General features: G+C 55.8%; 4 protein-coding genes across 4 annotated transcripts; 1 reads left to right on the top strand and 3 right to left on the bottom strand.

The window, feature by feature from the left end:
- Positions 1 to 130: 130 nt before the first annotated feature.
- On the top strand, positions 131 to 2,769 carry N656DRAFT_705248 (uncharacterized protein; the record flags this gene model as incomplete). Its single annotated transcript, XM_064811257.1, has 3 exons — positions 131 to 535; positions 658 to 2,539; positions 2,603 to 2,769. 3 exons carry the CDS (start codon positions 131 to 133, stop codon positions 2,767 to 2,769), a joined length of 2,454 nt encoding a protein of 817 aa, XP_064672178.1.
- A 1,015-nt stretch (positions 2,770 to 3,784) lies between these two features.
- On the bottom strand, positions 3,785 to 5,670 carry N656DRAFT_705043 (uncharacterized protein; the record flags this gene model as incomplete). Its single annotated transcript, XM_064811231.1, has 3 exons — positions 3,785 to 4,098; positions 4,168 to 5,311; positions 5,368 to 5,670. 3 exons carry the CDS (start codon positions 5,668 to 5,670, stop codon positions 3,785 to 3,787), a joined length of 1,761 nt encoding a protein of 586 aa, XP_064672177.1.
- A 984-nt stretch (positions 5,671 to 6,654) lies between these two features.
- N656DRAFT_705606 (phenylalanyl-tRNA synthetase) lies at positions 6,655 to 8,791 on the bottom strand (the record flags this gene model as incomplete). Its single annotated transcript, XM_064811283.1, has 6 exons — positions 6,655 to 6,700; positions 6,760 to 7,442; positions 7,516 to 8,137; positions 8,199 to 8,439; positions 8,503 to 8,654; positions 8,739 to 8,791. The coding sequence occupies 6 exons, from the start codon at positions 8,789 to 8,791 to the stop codon at positions 6,655 to 6,657; spliced, it is 1,797 nt and encodes a 598-aa protein (XP_064672176.1).
- Positions 8,792 to 10,084: 1,293 nt separating this feature from the next.
- On the bottom strand, positions 10,085 to 15,694 carry N656DRAFT_704776 (uncharacterized protein; the record flags this gene model as incomplete). The annotated part of the gene is made up of 2 exons (XM_064811205.1): positions 10,085 to 10,239; positions 10,324 to 15,694. The coding sequence occupies 2 exons, from the start codon at positions 15,692 to 15,694 to the stop codon at positions 10,085 to 10,087; spliced, it is 5,526 nt and encodes a 1,841-aa protein (XP_064672175.1).
- Positions 15,695 to 17,882: the final 2,188 nt, after the last annotated feature.

The following is a 17,882-nucleotide window of genomic DNA, read 5'->3' as shown; positions in this document are numbered from 1 at the left end:
TCCGCCGCGGTGCAACCTTGTCCCAAGCGCGGCTTTCACGTGTTTACCTTGGTGAGCCCACCCCTTGGCGTTACCTCCTTTCGTCCATACCTAGTGTATTGACTTCCGCGTTATTCCAACGGGGAAGAACATGCAGACCCCGGATGACCCGCTAGAGTTTTCGGCCCGTCCGCCTCCCGCCGAGCCTGCCGAAGCTGAGTCAAAGAGCCCGGAACCAAAACGGCGAAAGATCAGAAAAGGTACCCGCAGCTGCTGGGGGTGCAAACGGCGCAAGACTCGATGCATTTATGCCGCCCCAGCAGATGCCGTATGCGTCGGTTGCCAGCGTCGCGGTGCCAATTGTGTCAGCCAGGAATTCCCCGAGGAGATCTGCATGCCAGTGGATCGAGGCCGCCATATGGGTGACAGAATCGTCCGTGTTGAAGCCCTGGTTGAGCAACTAGTGCGACAAGTCGGCCCCGGAGCGGGCGGTCTCGCCGGACCCGTTCAGGATCCCGCTGCCTCTTCGAGCCGTGACCCCAACCCTAGCCCCACCGTGCCGGCCCCGAAGTCCATCAGCTCGGAGTTAGGGCGATGCTTGGGCATCAAACCATGCTCGGTATGCACGTCCGCCTGTATGATTCACGAATACTCTGAGCGGCTTCTCACCAAGACTAGGACGTAGCGGCCTCTGTGGAAGATGAGAACTTGGAAGCCCAGGTCGCCCTCAGTCTTAGCAAGACTCCAAATGACCGTCGCCTATGGGAAGCGCTTTGTGAAGCATTCCCGCCTTCGGGAGACATGGAAATCTATCGCTCCCGGGCCAGCCCAACCATCCTTCTTTTCAGCATATCGATGCTGAAACCTTTGCGCATTATTGAGCGGGACGGGCCGCCTGACCTGGACAGCGTGTTCAAGCCGCCGTGTCAGGATACGCATCCGGTGCTGTTGGCGAAACATATGCTCATACTGGCACTAACCTTGCACTATGTCCATTTGAGTGAGACTCCGCAATTCCCCGGCCTGTCTGAAGCTCCCCGCGACAGGATGCGGCGGCTCGGCGACACGGCCATCCGCTTAGTGGTGACCAATAACGAATTCCTTGGCTCCATCGAGTCCCTGGAATGCTTGGTGCTGGAGAGCCAATTTGAGAACAACTGTGGCAGAGTCCGCCGAGCATGGCTGACATTGCAAAGAGCAACGGCACTTGCCCAACTGATGGGCATCCATCGAGGCGGCCCACACCGGCCGCTGAAAACGATTGACCCCGGGACAGCAGCGTATCCACAATTTTTATGGCATCGGATCCTGTGGGCGGGACGCATGCTAAGTCTGCTGCTTGGTCTCCCGCAAGGTACGCTCGACATGTCGATGGCTTCGCCAGCCGCCCTAGCTAGCGACGCTCCAGTCGGTCGACTCGAGCGCATTCACTCAACGGTTATGGCGCGGATCTTGGAACGCAACGAATCGGATCCCGACTTGGATGGGTTTGCACTGACCCAGGAGTTGGACATGGAGCTTCAAAATGCGGCAAATCAGTTACCCAACAAGTCATGGCTACCCTTGGACCTTGGCAGTGTCGATGGAGACTCTCTGGAAGGCTTCCGGCGCAGTGTACTGTTTGCGCGGCAGGTGCACCACTACTACTTGCTCATCCAGTTGCATCTGCCTTATATGTTGCGCTCGAGCGCGCCAGGGGCCAAAGGGGCCAAGTACGACTACAGCAGAAACACGTGCGTCACGGCCTCGCGCGAGGTCATCACACGCTGCTTCACGTCTCGATACCAAACGCGCATGCCCTTTTACTGCCGACAATTAGACTTTTGGTCTCTCACGGCTGCCCTGACGCTGCTATTTGCCCATATTGATGGCCACGCCCAGCGCCCGGGCGACAACATGCTCGCGCATCATCGCGCAAGCGACCGTGGCATGGTGGAAGCCGTGTTAGAGCACATGGACTACATGAACGAAATAAACAAGGATCCCCTGGGTGAGAGAAGCGCTGAGCTGTTGCGCCGCTTGCTAGCAATCGAGGCGTATTCTGCCCGTGGCGGCCGGACTCCCAGCGGCAAGGGAGTTGGCAACCTTGACTCTCCTGCCAACGGATGCTTGAATGGTCACGGGACGCTGCGCATTTCGATCCCCTATTTTGGGGTTGTCAGAGTAGACCCGAGAGGGGTCATATCCAAAGAAGCCAATACCGCTACCGCCACGACCAACGACAGTCCTACCACGATCACGACGTTCTCCCTTTCCACTGTCGTTGGAAGCCCACCTTCCCCGCTGTCCGCCTACCCGCCGGACTTGCCCAAACATCCGCCGCCCGACCCGCAGCAGCCCTTGCGGCAGGCTCCAGCGCATATGCAGCCGCAGCCGCAGCCGCAGGAGCCTGCACGAGTGGCGGCGGGACCTTGTACGCAAGCTTCGGCAGAGCCGTATGCGGACATGCCAGCGTCTGCACGGCCTCTCTACCACCACCAGCAGGACCAGCACCAACATCCAGCCTGGCTCCAGCAGCCTGCACCATCACAGTATGCGGCGCCTTATCCCGGGGTCGCTAGTCACGCCATGCCCGCATTCGAAACCCAGCAGGCGCTACAGTTCAGCTACCCCGCCCTTACAGCTGGACTCGATGGTTGGGCGTTGCAGGGGTTTGACGTGGCGTATTTCGACAACTTGATGAAGGGAGCCGCGGCCATGGACGCGGAAGGTGGTCCTGGTCCCAGCGCAGATACCAGTGGCGTGGGTTATAATGGGCAGCCTGCGGATGGTTGGGGCCCTTGGCAGTGAAATACTCTGGTAACCCATATGGGTTACGTGTGATTGCGAGCGAGATGGGTGGATGGACGTCATCATGTTGTGGATTGAGTGCGTTCTCTGGGCCTTTGCCGTTCTGGCACTTAAGGTTCGTGCTGTGGGTTTAATACGGTGAGTGTGTTGCTTGAGTAAATAAGGAGGGATGAAGTGGCAGCCAGGCATTGCGATACCCCTGGCAACCTGGGCCATGGGTGAGTAAATCGGGGTGCCTGTTCGGCGTTCATCGGTTGAACATATTCTGGCCTTGATTTATAGTCTCCTGAGCTGGCACTAAAAGGTAATCATGGCATACACCCGCGGATTGTGTGTACTTGGCAGATTCGGCCTTTTTGGATGAAGGAAGGGTAGGGAGGTCCCTGAACAGGGACTGCCATTCTTGTGTCAACGTGAGGCCACCTGATTGGTCTCAATGTGTGGAGGATCGGCCTGATAGTGTGCGTCTGTTACCAAGGTAGCTATTAGCTGAAGGTTGAGCAATTGACGAGTTGCTTGCATCGCTTGTGGCAGAGCCTCAGAAGCCGGATTGGAATTGTCTTGGGAGAGTGGTGGACTGACAATTGTTTGAGGATCCTCCTCTGGTTTGAGCCCCCTTGACAGCAAAAGGCCTTTGGATACTTCCAGTATAGGCTTTCTATAAGACCTGATAGAGATACCAACATGTCCCTCACGTTCCCAAGCGGATTAAACCGTACTTATGCAATCATATCCAACCACAGTAGTCTATAAGCCCTTACCAGTGCCTCACAAGCCAAAACCCCCTCCGCCTTTCCCATGGCATCTCAGCCGTTGTTCAACCCAGCCACATGCCTGTTGAGTGAAACTGGAGTAATGCTTTACAAATGCCCTGAGATGAGAAAACCTTGCTACCGTCTCATCTGAGACCATCAAGTGGGAAAGTTTGTGTATACACAACGACAAAAGGAATGGAAAGTCGCCGCCAGTCCCGTCCCTCTCAAATATCACCCAGGTACGTTCCGTAGGTAAATCCTCATGCAACACCCCCAGTTGCTTTCACCATCGAATGCCTGAGCCGCCTGAAATTGTTAAACAGGGACGCCACAAACGCCAGGCCGCACGCGCCCGTGGCAATGGCCAGCGCCGTCTTGATGCCCGCCATGTAGGCCACCAGGATCCCCGGGACCTGCTCGGCGGGAAAGACGGTGCGGATCTGGGTCGCGCCCGTGCCGAGCAGCAGCAGCGGGTTGACGTCGGGCGCCGAGGTTGCGAGGCGGGACATGAGCGAGTTGACAAAGGCGGATTGCGCGGCCGAGACCCAGAAGGCGCCGCCTACTGTTTGAAAGACTTTTTTTTGTGTTGGATTAGGTTCACGTGATGAGGGGGGAGGGGGGAGGGGGAGGGTTTACTGCTTACAGAGGATGATGGCCGTCACGGAGGAGAGATCTTCCGGTTTGGCCGTTGCCTGCCCGATGATGATGGGCATTTGGAATGAGGCGCCCCAGGCGATGCCGCCCAGGATCTGGTAGCCCACCCATTTCCATGTCTGGATCTGGACGTCGAGGGTGTAGAGAAGACCCGAGGCCACGGTGGCGACGACGGCGGAGACCACGGCAATCGAGGCGGCGATGCGTGTCGTTGACGCGGTCGCCCCGGCGACAATGGTTGCGACTGTCACCGAGAGGATCAGTGGCAGGTTCTGCACGCCCGACTCGGTTGGGCTTGAGTCGCCAATGCTCTGGAAGTAGATGGGCAGGTAGTAGATGGTGATGAAGTAGGAGCCCGCGTAGAGGAACAGGTACACGGACCCGACCCAGACGCCTGGGGTGCAAAACAGCCGGGGTACAATCATGGCCCGCTCGCCGTTGTAGTATTCCCACGCAGCGAACGCGGCGAAGATGGCCACGAACCCGATCAACAGGCAGATGACGGTCGGGTCGTGCCAGTCCATCGTCTGCCCGCCGTACTGGAGGGCGAGAATGTAGGCAATGACGCCGCCCATGACCAGGGCAGTGCCTAGGAGGTCCATTTGGAGGATCTTTTCCTTGAGTGTCGCCTCTTTCGGCTTGGCGCCCTTGGGGGCGTGGAAGAAGAAGGCAATGATGAAGGCCGAGAAGCCGCCGATCGGGAGGTTGATGTAGAAACACCACCGCCAGGTGACGCGGTCGGTGAAGGCGCCGCCAAGAATGGGGCCGACGACGGCCGCAACGCCGTACGAGGTGCCAATGATGCCCGTGAAGACGGGCCGTTTCCTGGGCTCAGCCGCAAAGGCGACGATGGTGTAGGCCCCTGACCCGATGCCAGCTGCACCGACGCCGGCAATGGCTCTTCCGGCGATCAGAGTTGTTGAGTTGGGTGCCACGCCGCAGATCAGGCTTCCCAGCTCAAAGACGCAGATGGCAACCAGGAATCCAATCTTTAGGGGAAAGTACTTGAACACCTTGCCCCAGGTCGACTGAAAGCCACCGACCGTCATGAAGAAGGCTGAGCCATACCACGCGACGTCTTCAAGGCCCCGGAACTCGTCTGTGATCCTGGGGATAGCGGTCGCAACGATTGTCTAGCGAGAGTTAACCGTGGTTGGTGACATGAAGTTTGAGGGCGCATAATGCTTACCATATCGAGCGAAACCAAAAAGATGCTGAGGATGAGGGCGACAATAATGAAGGCGAATGTCCATCCTGTAGGATACTCAACGCCATCCGCCATGCTACCCGGCTCAAGGTCCCTCTTCTCATCTTCGCTGCCCACGAATGATGGGGCACGGGTCGTCTCGCCGCTTAGATAGGCCTCGTACTTGAGTTGATATCCTGATGGGCTGAGGCGGGATTCTCGCGCCCTGCTCAAGCTGATATGTCCAATGTTTGTACAAGTGCCAATGGTCTGGACCACTGGCTTCGATGTAGGAGGTCGTGCCATTATGGTGATTATCACGAGACTGGTACTCGAAGGTAATGCTGAATGACGGGTCCCTAGTCAGGCGAACCCCAGGATAGGTGGGAAACGAGTTGACGTATTACGGTCAGGGGCTCAAGATAGCGCGACGGAAATCTGGGCATGATCAGTCTTATACCTAACTATGCACGCCCAGCTATTTACAGGCACATCCGGATGCGTGTAGACGGGTAGCCCTGTGCCACAAACAGCTTCATCTGAGTCGTCCCGGGTCTCGCGCAACTCCCGGTCCCGAGGTCATTTCACTGATCAAGCATGCCGGGATTCGTACGCCTTCCTTCGGGGTCAAGCTGGAGTCCTTGTGGCAAGACGCAGAGCCATCGAGTCACGTTGCCGAGGACTGCATTTCACAACATCAAGTAGCGCATTGATGTGTACTTGTCGAGTTGCCTGCGCTGGTAGACCTGTGTGCGCCATCGTTGCTGCTCAGTGTCACCCGGTCTTGAGAGGATCCTGGAAGTATACGAGACTGAGACGGCGACAAAGGGAAGGATACCCTCTCAAGGGAGGTGCAACAAACTCGGATCCTCGAAGCAGGTGCAGCGAGGCATGCACCTGGGCGCTGGCCCAAGGCGGCGAGAAAGAAAGTCATAAGGCAATGCATTGCGGGCTTGGAGTTCGCTAAAGTCTCCGACATTAAACTCCGGACTCTCGCCTTGCAAGTGTCCGTCATTGACCAACGCGAAGCAACCGTGCCGAACATCAGATGCCAAGCTTCACCCCCACAAAATCTCTGGAAGAGTTATCCATCAAACATAACAATTCCAGATTGGAGATGCGGAGAACGCAACTGGTAGAAGGGAGAAAGGACTAACTCCCTTGTGCTTATATATGGACCACAAAAGACGTGCGATCAATGGTCATGATCTTTTAATGTAATTGTTATCGTGGCCCACGCCAGATCCACCTCGACGACTAGCCATCCATATATAGGGCTGCGGGCCTGTCTCATAAGAAAAGCTCAAGGTTAAGTTCCAACGTGCTAACCGGGTATCTGCCACTTGGTTAGCGCCGAAGAGTTCCAAGGATGGCAAGCTTTGCATAACATCATACCTCAAATCAAACTTGTCGAGGACGGTAGGATGCAGGATACCGAGCTCGCCAATGCGGTGCAGCTTGCCGTTTAATCGTACGTAGATGGCAGCAGCACGCCCGTTGAAGAAGGTCGGGTCATCGATACCTTTGATAAAGTAGCCAGCCTTCTTACCAGGCTTCTCTTCGTCCTGGAGGGCTTCTTCATGTGTGAGGAAAGACACTTGGAGCATCTTCATCACCCTGTCAAGGAGTCCGTGGACGACCTCGAAGCCGCTCGTCTTACCGCAGTAAGCTGCGGCCCAGTGACGCTCGTTCCTGGCCTGCCGCTCAAGGGACTCATCCTTGAAGACAACGTCCGAGGCCTCAAAGATCTTGACGGGAAGCGGCACCGCCTTGTTCTCGCTCAAGGTTTTGAGTAGACCAGGTAGCAACGATGTTCGCACAACCTGATACTCAACGGTCTTGGGGTTGGCAAGCCTAACAACCGTCTTTCCATCGTCTTTGCGGTTGAGATACTCAAAGTTCTCCTCATGGGAACAGAGAATGAGGGGCATGACCTCGGACCAGCCAGCCATGGCACACTCCTCACGCACGATGTCGCTGAGCTTGTTGATCATCAGCGGTTTCCCAAGGGTGACCGACTGATTTGGCGATGAGCGCGGGAGATCGTTGAAGCCATATGCGATGGCAAGATCTTCCATCTGGACAGCCATATTGTCAGCTAAGTCGGACGGACCATAGCACTGACCAGGGGAAATGGAATTCTCAACCTACCACGTCACAAGGATGCAAGACGTCTGCTCGTGTTGGCGGTACTGTGACCCTGACGAACTTGGGGTCTTGCGATGGCTCAGCCGTGTACGCCATCTTGCTCAGGAGCTTGCTTATCGAGGCGGGCGATTCCGACAGGCCGCAGAGTCGGTTCAAATAGTCAACTTCGACATCCATGGTCCTGGTTGCAAGGCTAGGTGTAATCCGAGTGGTACCGTTGTGCTCCGAGATGACCTTGACCGGTTCAATGGTGAAGGGCTCTGCACAGTACTTGGAAAACATGGTGACCATAATGTTGCAAACAATGTCGAGCTTGGTTTGGTCCGTCGCTGTCATATCGATGAAGACATTCCTCGTCTCAAGCGTAATCTTGGACCGTTCGCTGTTGATGATGGGAGGGAGGGAGCAAACGTTCCTATCAGCATCTAGAATGACCGGGTAGACGGGCTTATTCTGGAGGATGTGGAGATAACGCCCAAGATGCTTGTCGGTCTCGTAGAAGCTCATGAGCTCCTCGCCGTTGATCTTTTTGGTCTGGTTCAGTGGCACAAAGTTAATGTCCTTTGGCGGCAGGGCCTCGTAGGTGAAGGGGCCCCTGATAGTGTCGAGATCGTGGGTGCCGATGCTGCCCGTCAACCATTAGTACATGCTGCTTACAACCACGTCCCCTCGTGGGAATCACTCACGCAACCAGGGTACGCATCCTCGCCAGATTCTGGTGCAGCTTGTCTTGGAGGCTGATGAAGGAGTCGTACGAGGCCTGGGTGAACTTGACATTGCGGAGGATTGCGCCGGCAGCATATGGGCGGACTTGCTCCGTTTCTTTGGTGATGGTGAGGGTCTGCATCTTGTCGGCAGGGACATCGGCTAGCCTCCAGTTCGGGATTGGGTGTTTGCCACGGAAGATGTTCAGGTTCATCGCGATTCCTGTCAATCCTTAATCAACAACTGTGCCTTTGAAGCCCACGGGTGCCTAGGGGAGCATCGCACCCTCGAAACATAACATATCGTAGCGATTCGCGGGGATCTCGATGGCCAGCTCGGGCGCCTGGTCTTTGGGCCGTGTCGGATCATTTTCGGTATCGTCATCCAGCTCGATGCCGAAGTCGAAGCACAATTTCTGGAAGCCATCTTCGGTGAACCTGAACCGGCGTCGCGTGGTTAGTCGCTTCGACAAGCAGAAGATGTGGGTAGTGATTGAGCGATGGCGGGGTAGCTAAACTCACTGCTCGCCGAGCTCCTCGAACAGAGCGTACTTGTCGACGTGTATGGTCGGCATATTGTACTTCTGTTCGCTGTCCAAAGCCTGAGGGCGTCCTAACCGAAATTGACGTTTGCAAGTCCCTTTGGGCCAGCTGAGAAAACGTTCGCGATACAGGAACTTTTTTGACACGGTTCGAACCCAATGCGGGTCAATGTGAATCAGAAGCAGTGACTCAATGCGGGACACTTTTACTGCCAGCTTTGACCGCCTGTTTGGCAGCCCCACAACGCTCGCTTATCGGAAAGTTGGTCCCCGACTTTTGTGGAGTGCCTGAATTTTCAGACACACCAAAGTTCAAAACCGGCAAGCGGGCACGGACCATTTCAGACGCGCACGGGCCAAGTGGAATGAGTATATATTCATGGCTTCCCTCCCAGCTCTTCCTCCGCTTCTCTTCTTTTTTTTCCTCATACTTACCTTGATTGGGTACACCTGGATCAAGAAGCAGGGGTACCAGGGCGATAGGCCTGCATTGCACAGCGTGGAGCCGGTCGCCTTGGATTGTCCTTCGGGGCCGTCCCGGTCGTAATTTTTGCTGTCCACAATCAATCTTTTTCACTGTGATCACTGCCTTGAGTAGCGACATGGAGAAGAAGTTCTTCGAAGTTCAACGATGGTCAATCCGATGGTCAATCCGATGGAACACCAGGCTCCGTACCGGAAATTCCATGGTGCGGACGGCAAATGGTCGAAGGCCATGGTGGCGCGTGAAATGTTTGGTTTCACCCATTTTGCTTTGCATTCAAGATTCATCATGTCTCGAGCCGTATCTTAGAGATCGCATCATACCTATCTGAAATCGATGCAGTATTCTGAACATCCTTCGCACGCACATAGGCTACACTCCGTATGTGAGATTTGGATTACGACACCAAGTACTCCGTAATTGGACACTTGTTGAAAAGACAGTTAACCTCAGTGTATTAGAAAGCCCTGGTATCTCTGCTTAAAATCACCAAAGACGAGAAACACGGATAAAATGTCATGAGAAGATCTATCCTGAACAGCCACATGCCGATGTAAGAACCCTATATATCCCGTATATGGAGCGCACCCGTAAGATGACATGCTGTGAATGCCATTGTATGCTGAAGAGGCATAAGCAATATGCGGTAGCAAGATGCACTGCAACCGACAGGAGGGGATATAACCAAAACCACAAGTACAAAAAGTAGCAGAATAAACACGAAAAACAGGAAGGATAAAGCAGAAATCGAAACAAGAGACATCCCAGAGAAATGGACACCGGTGAAAGAAATGGAGAGAGCAAGAAACAGGATCTCGTCCAAACAACAAATTCAATCCCATTCATTTACCCATCAGCCCGGCTCCAATCTCGTTCTGCGCCATGAACGTCCTCGCCAACTCGTCCCCTCCACGCTCAGCGGCCTCCATCCAGTGGATCGCGACGCACATCAGCGCCGGGTCACTACGCACATCTCCACCCACGCTCATGCCCGGCCCTGATCCCAAACCGGCAGCGACGTCCTCTATCCCACCACCACTTGCTCCGGCAGCGTTGCTGCCCGTGTTGCTGCCACCGATACCCTGTCCTCCTCCCAACCCAGCGCCGCCGACGCCGCTGCCACCACCGACACCACCGCTTCCCGATTGCCCCACTTGGGTTCCTCGCAGCTGCTGGAAGGTGATGCCCTGGTGATACCTGCTGCTAGATCCCGAGCCGGCAGGGCCGGATGATCGGCCGCCCCCGTATTTCTCGATGACGGCCTGCTTAAAGACCTCGCGCGGCTTGCTCAGCGGCAAGGTTGTGCGCTCCACAAGCTCAGGATTCGACAGGTAAAAGATGGCGAGCTCACGCTGCGCCGTGGGATCGCCTTCCTTGGCCGTGATGGTCCACATCCGGGCGGCATCCGCGAGGGAATACGAAGTCATGGGGAGGGGCGAGGGCGGAGACGAAGGTGGTGCGAACGCCTCGGCAGCTCCAGGAGTGGTTGGAGTGCCCGCGGCCGAGTCAGACACAGTGCTGCTTGTCCCTGGCCTGTTGTTGTTATTACCATTATTTCCAATGCCGCTCGGCCCACCATTCCGCGATTGCGTGAAATTCTTGACGATATCATCTGCGACTTCGACCATGGTCCGGCAGACCTCTTGCTTCAAGCCCAGCGCTGCGAGCCCCGCGTCCCAGAATGCTTTTCCGCGTTCCGTTTTGTCTAGGATGGTTGGTGGCACAAATGCGGAAATGAACTGAAGATCCCGGAAAAGTGTCTTTGGTCGAAGGGATGGATCCCGGAAGAGAGATTGGAGTATGTTTGCGATGGCGTCTGTGTTGGCAGGATGGACGGACACCACCGAGCGGGTTTCCATGTTGCCTCCTCCACCAGGCGCCCGTCCGGATTGACCATGAGCAGTTGTGCCAAACGCGGGCGCTTGTAAAAGCGTGTGTGAACGGCGCTCCTTAACGTTATCGATCGTTTCTTCCAGTTGGTGAGATCGGCCTGTCCCGACGCCGGCCCCATGCTCATCAGTGGCCGAGGATGCTGAGCCCAGCTCAGACCGCGCCCAGGCCAGCCGAGCTCGCCGAGACCCGGAGTTCAAAGAGGCCGTAATCAGATGCTCGAGTTCAAACAGTGCGTTAAGTTTGATATACGGATTCGGGTGAACACAAAACATTTTTAACAATCTCTGGTAAGCCTTGGTAAAAGGAAAGTCCGGCAATGATGCTTTCCTTGACTCCGGGGTCTTTTTCTGAGCCGATATGGTGTCGCTGGTGGCAGAGCTCTCATTGCCATGGACGCTACCGCCGTGGACGCTGCCACCATGGCGACTGCCGCCGGCTGCTTCTGGTCCCAGGCTCTGGCTGTCAGACACGGCCTTGTCGCTTAAGGTGTCATTGCCGCTTGCTCCTCTCAGCTCGCCGAAGCTACGCCTCCTCTCAAGAAGGTGCAACTTGATACCGGGCTTGGCAGATCTCCGCTTTTCCTTGGCCAGGGCTTTACGCGCATGGCGCTGGATTGCCTCTCGGCGGTCGATGCACTCCTGACCCAGGCCCTCAAACCACGCGTCCGTTTCTGATCCGCGTGCAAAAACAAGGTTTCCTAGGTCGGAGAGTAGAAGGCTTGTCAGAGTCTGCCTCAGTTCGGTGAGAAAGCGAGCCTTTTCTTCTGATAGTCGCTGCTGATAGACTGTCTCGTTTGATGATGTCGATGTGCCCGGCCGGCCGGTGGAGGATTGAGGCTGCGAGTGGAGTTGGTTGTGATGCGGGGGGTGAAAAGAGCCCGACAGGTTAGTCAGACTGGTTGTTGGCGAGTGCGCTCTTGATGTGGCAGTTGGAGAGGTGGCTTGATGCTGGAACGGCGACCAGAATGTCGCGTTGGGGTCGATCTGGTGGACCGGAGACGACGCGCCAAAGTATTCCGGCCCGTCAAGTACTTCGGACATCGCCGTGCTGGCTCGAGAGAAACTGAACCGGCTGCCAGAGTCAAATGACATTTGGCTCATGTTCTGCCCTGACATGGCCCGCAGATCTCTGGTGATAATAGACGGCGGGCGGCTTACAGAGACAAACCGCCGCTCGGGATCGCTAATGACACTGACTGAATCGTCCCAAACAGACTGGTTGTCCCTGTCCCGATCTCTCATGTTCTTGTTTGTCTCAAACGTGCGGCGATCTCGAGCATAGAGTTCACTTGACCACAACACTGGACCGTCAATGATGCTGTCCCCGACCAATTTGCTGATACAATTATCCACCTCTTGGCAAAACCGGTGTATACGCTCTTCGCCCTGGCAGAAGTTTTCGACAGAATATTGTTGTAACCAACGGGCTGTTTTTTCTACTTGCTCGTCACGAAGCTTGTTTGGGCCGCCTTGGTCTTCTGGTGCTGCCAAGAGGTCGAGGATTTGGGACTCAGTCCTGAAAATGTAATTCGAGGCAGGACCCCTTTGCATATGGCTCTTGATGCGTTGAAAAGAAGACCACCGCCTGGGCGTGCCCATTGTCTTCAAAGCAACAGCAACATTCCGCGAGTCCTCATACGGCGCCGAATTGCGAACGTCAGTAACGTACCACATCTTGTCTCGCAGAGCTCGTAAGCGGCGCATCATGCTTTCAATAAGGCCTTCAGCCCGCTCCTGGCTTTGTTTGAGCCATACAAGCCAGGCATCGTACTCCTCGATAGCGGCGGCTGACCGGCGGATCGAGTCACGCGGTCCACGGGAGAATATATTAAGCAAGGCAGCATAACCGTTACGGCGAAGGGACTCGGATGTCACCGCATTGAGTTGCTGCAGTGTTCTCCAATATAGGTGAGCAGAAACAAAATCAGATTGGGCTCGAGACTGCGAGCAGGCTGCGGTCAGCATGGTGATGAGCGGCGATGATGACTCTGCTCCTTGTTCTGGGTCTTTCCCTTTGGAGCTTCTGGGAGGGCTGTCGGCGATGCTGCTCGCGATGCTTGCTGCCCGCTGGCGGTAAGGATTTCGGCTCGCCATGGGGGTGATGATACGATTCTTTGAGCGGTATTTCTTCAAGCTTGAAGCGCGGTTGCTAAAGGTCTGTTGCCTGGCGCTGTCGCCTTCAAGGCTCTGGGGGATCTCGTACTCCTGGACAAGCTTGAGGATAGAATCGCGTAGCTGGTGATAGTCCTTGTCCAGTTCCGGCCGATCATCTGCAGATGACTCGCCTTCGGTGTCGCTTGTGTTGGACGAAGTCTCGTCCTCGTCGAGCTCATCGTCTGGATCGAATGTCATCTGGGTAGAGAGCTTGTTTCCATCGGCCGAAATGAACAACACAGCCCATCTTTCGGCGCATGGGTGGCACGAGCCGTACACAACATCTTGGCCCAAGATTTGCGTCATTTCATGCATCGCCAGACGCAGCCGGTAGCCGTCTTCTTCGTATCTATGTGATTGTTTCTGTAGACTTGGGTCCTGAGCTGGAGGGGAGTAACGGGGCGGACTGCCCTCTTCCAAAAGCGGCTCCCTAGAGGTAGTAGCATCGCTGATGAACGACTCAGCGCTGGTACTGATGACGGACATGGTGTCAAAGTTGCTCGGCACCGTCCTTATAGACAATGGCTGTGAGATGGCAGAAAATCCAGACACGGAGGGTGCGCCGGACCGTCGGCCGCCCGAGTGCGACGATAGCGGCCTGCGTTCAGGAAACAGAGCGTTGACCAACGTGGCAAGGTCCGCGGGACTGATCACCAGATAAGGATGGACCTCGGCCGTTTCCCGGAGCGAGGTAATTGACCGTGCCGGCAGGAGACGCGGCTTCCTCCGGAACTTTGAGGAATCCTTGAAACGGCCGTAGATGCTTTCAATGTGGCCTTTGACTTTGGGTGGTGTTGACACTGGGGTTTTGCTCTGCAGCAAATCAACCACATATTTCTGAGCGTTCATGGCCACGGTCTTTAGAATCTTTTGCCGGCCATATTCAGTGATATGGTATTCGGCCATCATGCCGTAGGATTCCGGATGGATGACAACACCGAGCAACCAGGTTGTGAATAGGTACTTGGCAACGAGCCACCGGCGGGTGCTCTCGACATATTTCTTGTCCAGGCGCTTCAGAATCTCGTTTCCGAGCTCGATCAGGCCCTCGGGAATGCCGGTGTCGTCCTCGTCATCAATGACCTCAAAAAGCTCGTCAACGGCCCTGGTGTAGAACTCCTCGGCAGCGATCTGATCCTTGGAGGTCCAATCCGAGAGATTAAAGCGGGTCCCATGTTGGTCTTCAGCACGGTCAAGCAAGAAGGCTCCGTCCTCAAGGATTTTCATGAGATACCATTCCATGTTGGACTTGCCAGCCCAGTCACGCATCGAAATCCAAACATTAAGCACCGAAATGATGGTATGTTCACTACCAGTTGTCGGCGTGGAAATCAAGCGGGCGCATGCAGTGGCCCAGGCCACGGTTCTGCGCTTGTCCTCTGCGCTATCAGGGCCTGCGGAATTAGCAAAGCATGTATGGATCAGGGCCGAAATAGGGTCATGACGCTGGAATGAAAGGAGGCGCTCTATAGCACTGCGCTCCTTTCCCTGCAACCCGGCTGCGATGGTACCGCCAAACGCAGAGCCGGACATGCTGCTGGGACCGGAGAAGACAGAGCCGCCTGATGGGGCGCGCCCCGACGGCCGGCTACTGTGGTAAGGGAGAACGGACTCGATGGGCTCTAGCGTTTGATGGAAACTGGTAAGCGCCGCAAGTTCAGACTGGTTCAAAGACGCAATGCGCGTAGCCAAATAGTCTGGGTTAGTCCTGATCTGATTAAGGAAGTTTAGGAAGGTATCCCGGGCTGAAGCAGAGAGCTCGTTCAAAAAGGGAACCCCAGCGGCAGGAGAGGCGCTGGTGTTGGTAGCCGACCCGGTAGGAGTATCCAAACTATCAGTTGAGACCAGGCCAGGTCCCTGTAGCATCTCCATTTCTGGCTCCAACAGGGCATAGCGACGGGTCTCGTCGCAACTTCTCCGAACATCGATGATAGCGTTGTACAGGGCTGCAAAGGTCTTTTTGTCATCTCCACGGAAGCTGTCAACTAGGTTGCGATAGGCCATCTCACCACACCTCATCAGTCGGGCGGAGAGCGCAGTGGACACCAGGCTTCTTTGCAGGCGGATTCTTGTATTTGCGCGCTTGCGCTCCTGGTACTTGCACAGACGCACAAGGTGGGCTAGCTCCTCTAGGGTCGTACCATCATTCTCCGGGCCGCCGAGACACGGGTTTGTGAACAGTGACACATCAGTCAGCAAGGGCCGTAAAAACTTCATTTTTCCATGATTGTCGTCTGGTGAGGACATTGGGATCCCCGTCGTGTCGAGACTGTCGGAGGAATCGTTCGGGGCTGGCGTCGGAGCTGGCGATGGGATGCGGGCCTGATCGATGATGGGCCTGATGGGTACATGCTGGGTTGAAGTACGCCTCGGGAGGTCATCGCTGCGGCGGCCGGAGTTGCTCATTGTATCCTTTGTCGCTCTGTTGGGGCTTCTCGACCGATAGCGTCGCGGGCGCGAGACCTCGGCATGGCTTTCAGCCGAGGAGGGTGTTGGTGACTTGGGAGTTGGAGTGGCGGGAGCTGGCAGAGCTGGGTGAGCGAGCGGACAAGTCAGCACTCACATCCCCTATTGGTTCCAGACTATGGTTCCCTCCCAACATACGCGGCGACGACTGAATGGCGACAGGCGAAGAGAGAGAGCGCTGCATGGATATCATGGGCCCATGAGACGAGGTGAGCTGGCGGTCGCGCTCCGCCATGCGCTCCTAACCAGCTGCCTTAGCCGAGGGAAGGCTTGCCAGACTCGAGGAGTCTATGCGCGTCTCCAGGAGTTGATCGGAATAGATATTCCTTCTCTATCCCGACGTGCAAGGGGTCCCGCGCGAGTGCGGGAATGGAAAGCTTCTGGTCTGGCCGACTCGCGACCACAGTTCTAGGCTTAGGTGTCCCGCGGGGACATCGTACCGTCAAGAAAAAGGAGCGACAGTGTTGAATGCAGTGCCTCGAAGCGTTCGGCGGAAACCCAGCCAGGCCGTGGGGTGTCGTTGTGAGTTGCCGCTGGAGCGTTTGATGCGAGGGGCGAAGAGGAAAGAGCGCGGCGTGTCTTCTGTGAGCTCTTCTGCGTCTTCAAGTTGCCCTGCTGCCGTGTTGATGTATGTAAGGTAAGTACTTACTGTACCTCAGTGCCTTCCAGGTTAGACGGGCGACGTGGGGTAGGGAGACCAGCCACTGGGCTGTTGAGCTAGGCCCGATGGAGACACGCAGCTGCCAGGGTGAGATGTGAGACAAAGCCACAGCCAGGCTGCACCTGCACCATCTCGCTCAACGGCAACCCCTGCACTTGCCCAACAAACAGGTTGAATTATTCACGAAGTGTTTTTCTTTCAACAATGGTGTCATCCAGGTGGCTCTCTGTGGCTGGGTAGCGCAGCACGCAGCACCCCGTATGTTCCCTCGTATGCCTCTTTTGCTGCTGCCAATGAGTCGTATTGGCTCCCTAGTTGTCGACGACTGCTCCTCTTCTACGGAATAGGAATACAAACTTCCTAAAGGCCAACGCGACCTATGCCTGACACGAAGCTCGCGGTCAGCTGCTTGTGCCCACCCTCAGCTCGATTCCCTGGTTTTGTTCAAGAAAGATTTCTCCATCATCTCTGCCATGTCGACCGTTTTCCTTGGCCCGACTGCTTTACCTGAGGTAGACGAGACAATCCTCACCCGTCCTCACCTAGTATGTTTCCGGCCCAAGTTGCTGATGGTCCAGACCATCCCGGCCTTCGATAGGTACTTGTACCTGCCACGCACTCAACCGTGTTGGACTTCGGAAACGGCCTTTCGTGGTGTGTCTGCGCCTAATTACATGGTTCCCCTCAGTCGTGTCTCAATGCTCACCTACAATGTAGGTGCAGTACGAAGTACAGTATTCCGTACAATTCATACATACCTTAACGATATGGCAGACATTCATTCCAAGCTACCCCGTAAGGCACGGAGGTATTCGTACCTTTCCTCTTCTAGGCCAGAGCCTGCTGAGCTGGCCTTGCATCAGAGCCCCACCTCTTCTCTGTCAAGAGGACCCAGTTTTGGCGGCCTGCCTGTTGCAGCCGACCAATCTGCGGTCTCCACGACCCAAAACCACTCGGACGGTCGGACAGAGCCTGCCCGCATCTTCTAAGCCCAGCATTGAGCATCCAGATTCCGGCCTGCCAACTCAGCTGTCCCGGGACCAATCCAGCAAGTGCCGCCACCCTTTCACCTCCTTGCTATTGACGAGAACGAAAACGAGAACCGTTTGCCCTCAGTGCCCCTCACGGAGTACCTTGGGTCCCACATTAATCCATCCGCTTTCAGGGGCGGCCGGCGCCGTTGTCACCCTCCCTCCCCAAATCTCCCAGATATTGATGTTTCGACCGATCCGTCCATGCTCGTCACTTCCGTTACCCATGTCCCAGGCCAAGAGGAAGACCGCTAAATCTCGATGGAAGCTGACGAACGAGTGATCGTGTAACGGGTTAGCGATCTGTCTCCTCCTGAGCTGCCCTATCAGACTGCCACTACATCCCACGGCGTATTCCGGTAGAGGGGGGCAAGTAGAAGACACCGAGTCCCAGATCTACAGTACCTATGGCGTGTTCCCAACCCCATTGGCCTGC

The sequence above is a fragment of the Canariomyces notabilis genome (genome assembly GCF_033297395.1).
Source record: "Canariomyces notabilis strain CBS 508.74 unplaced genomic scaffold N656scaffold_5, whole genome shotgun sequence".
NCBI lineage: Eukaryota > Fungi > Ascomycota > Sordariomycetes > Sordariales > Chaetomiaceae > Canariomyces > Canariomyces notabilis.
The sequence above is the reverse complement of the archived record's forward strand: the minus strand, read 5'-3'. Positions and strand labels throughout refer to the sequence as shown.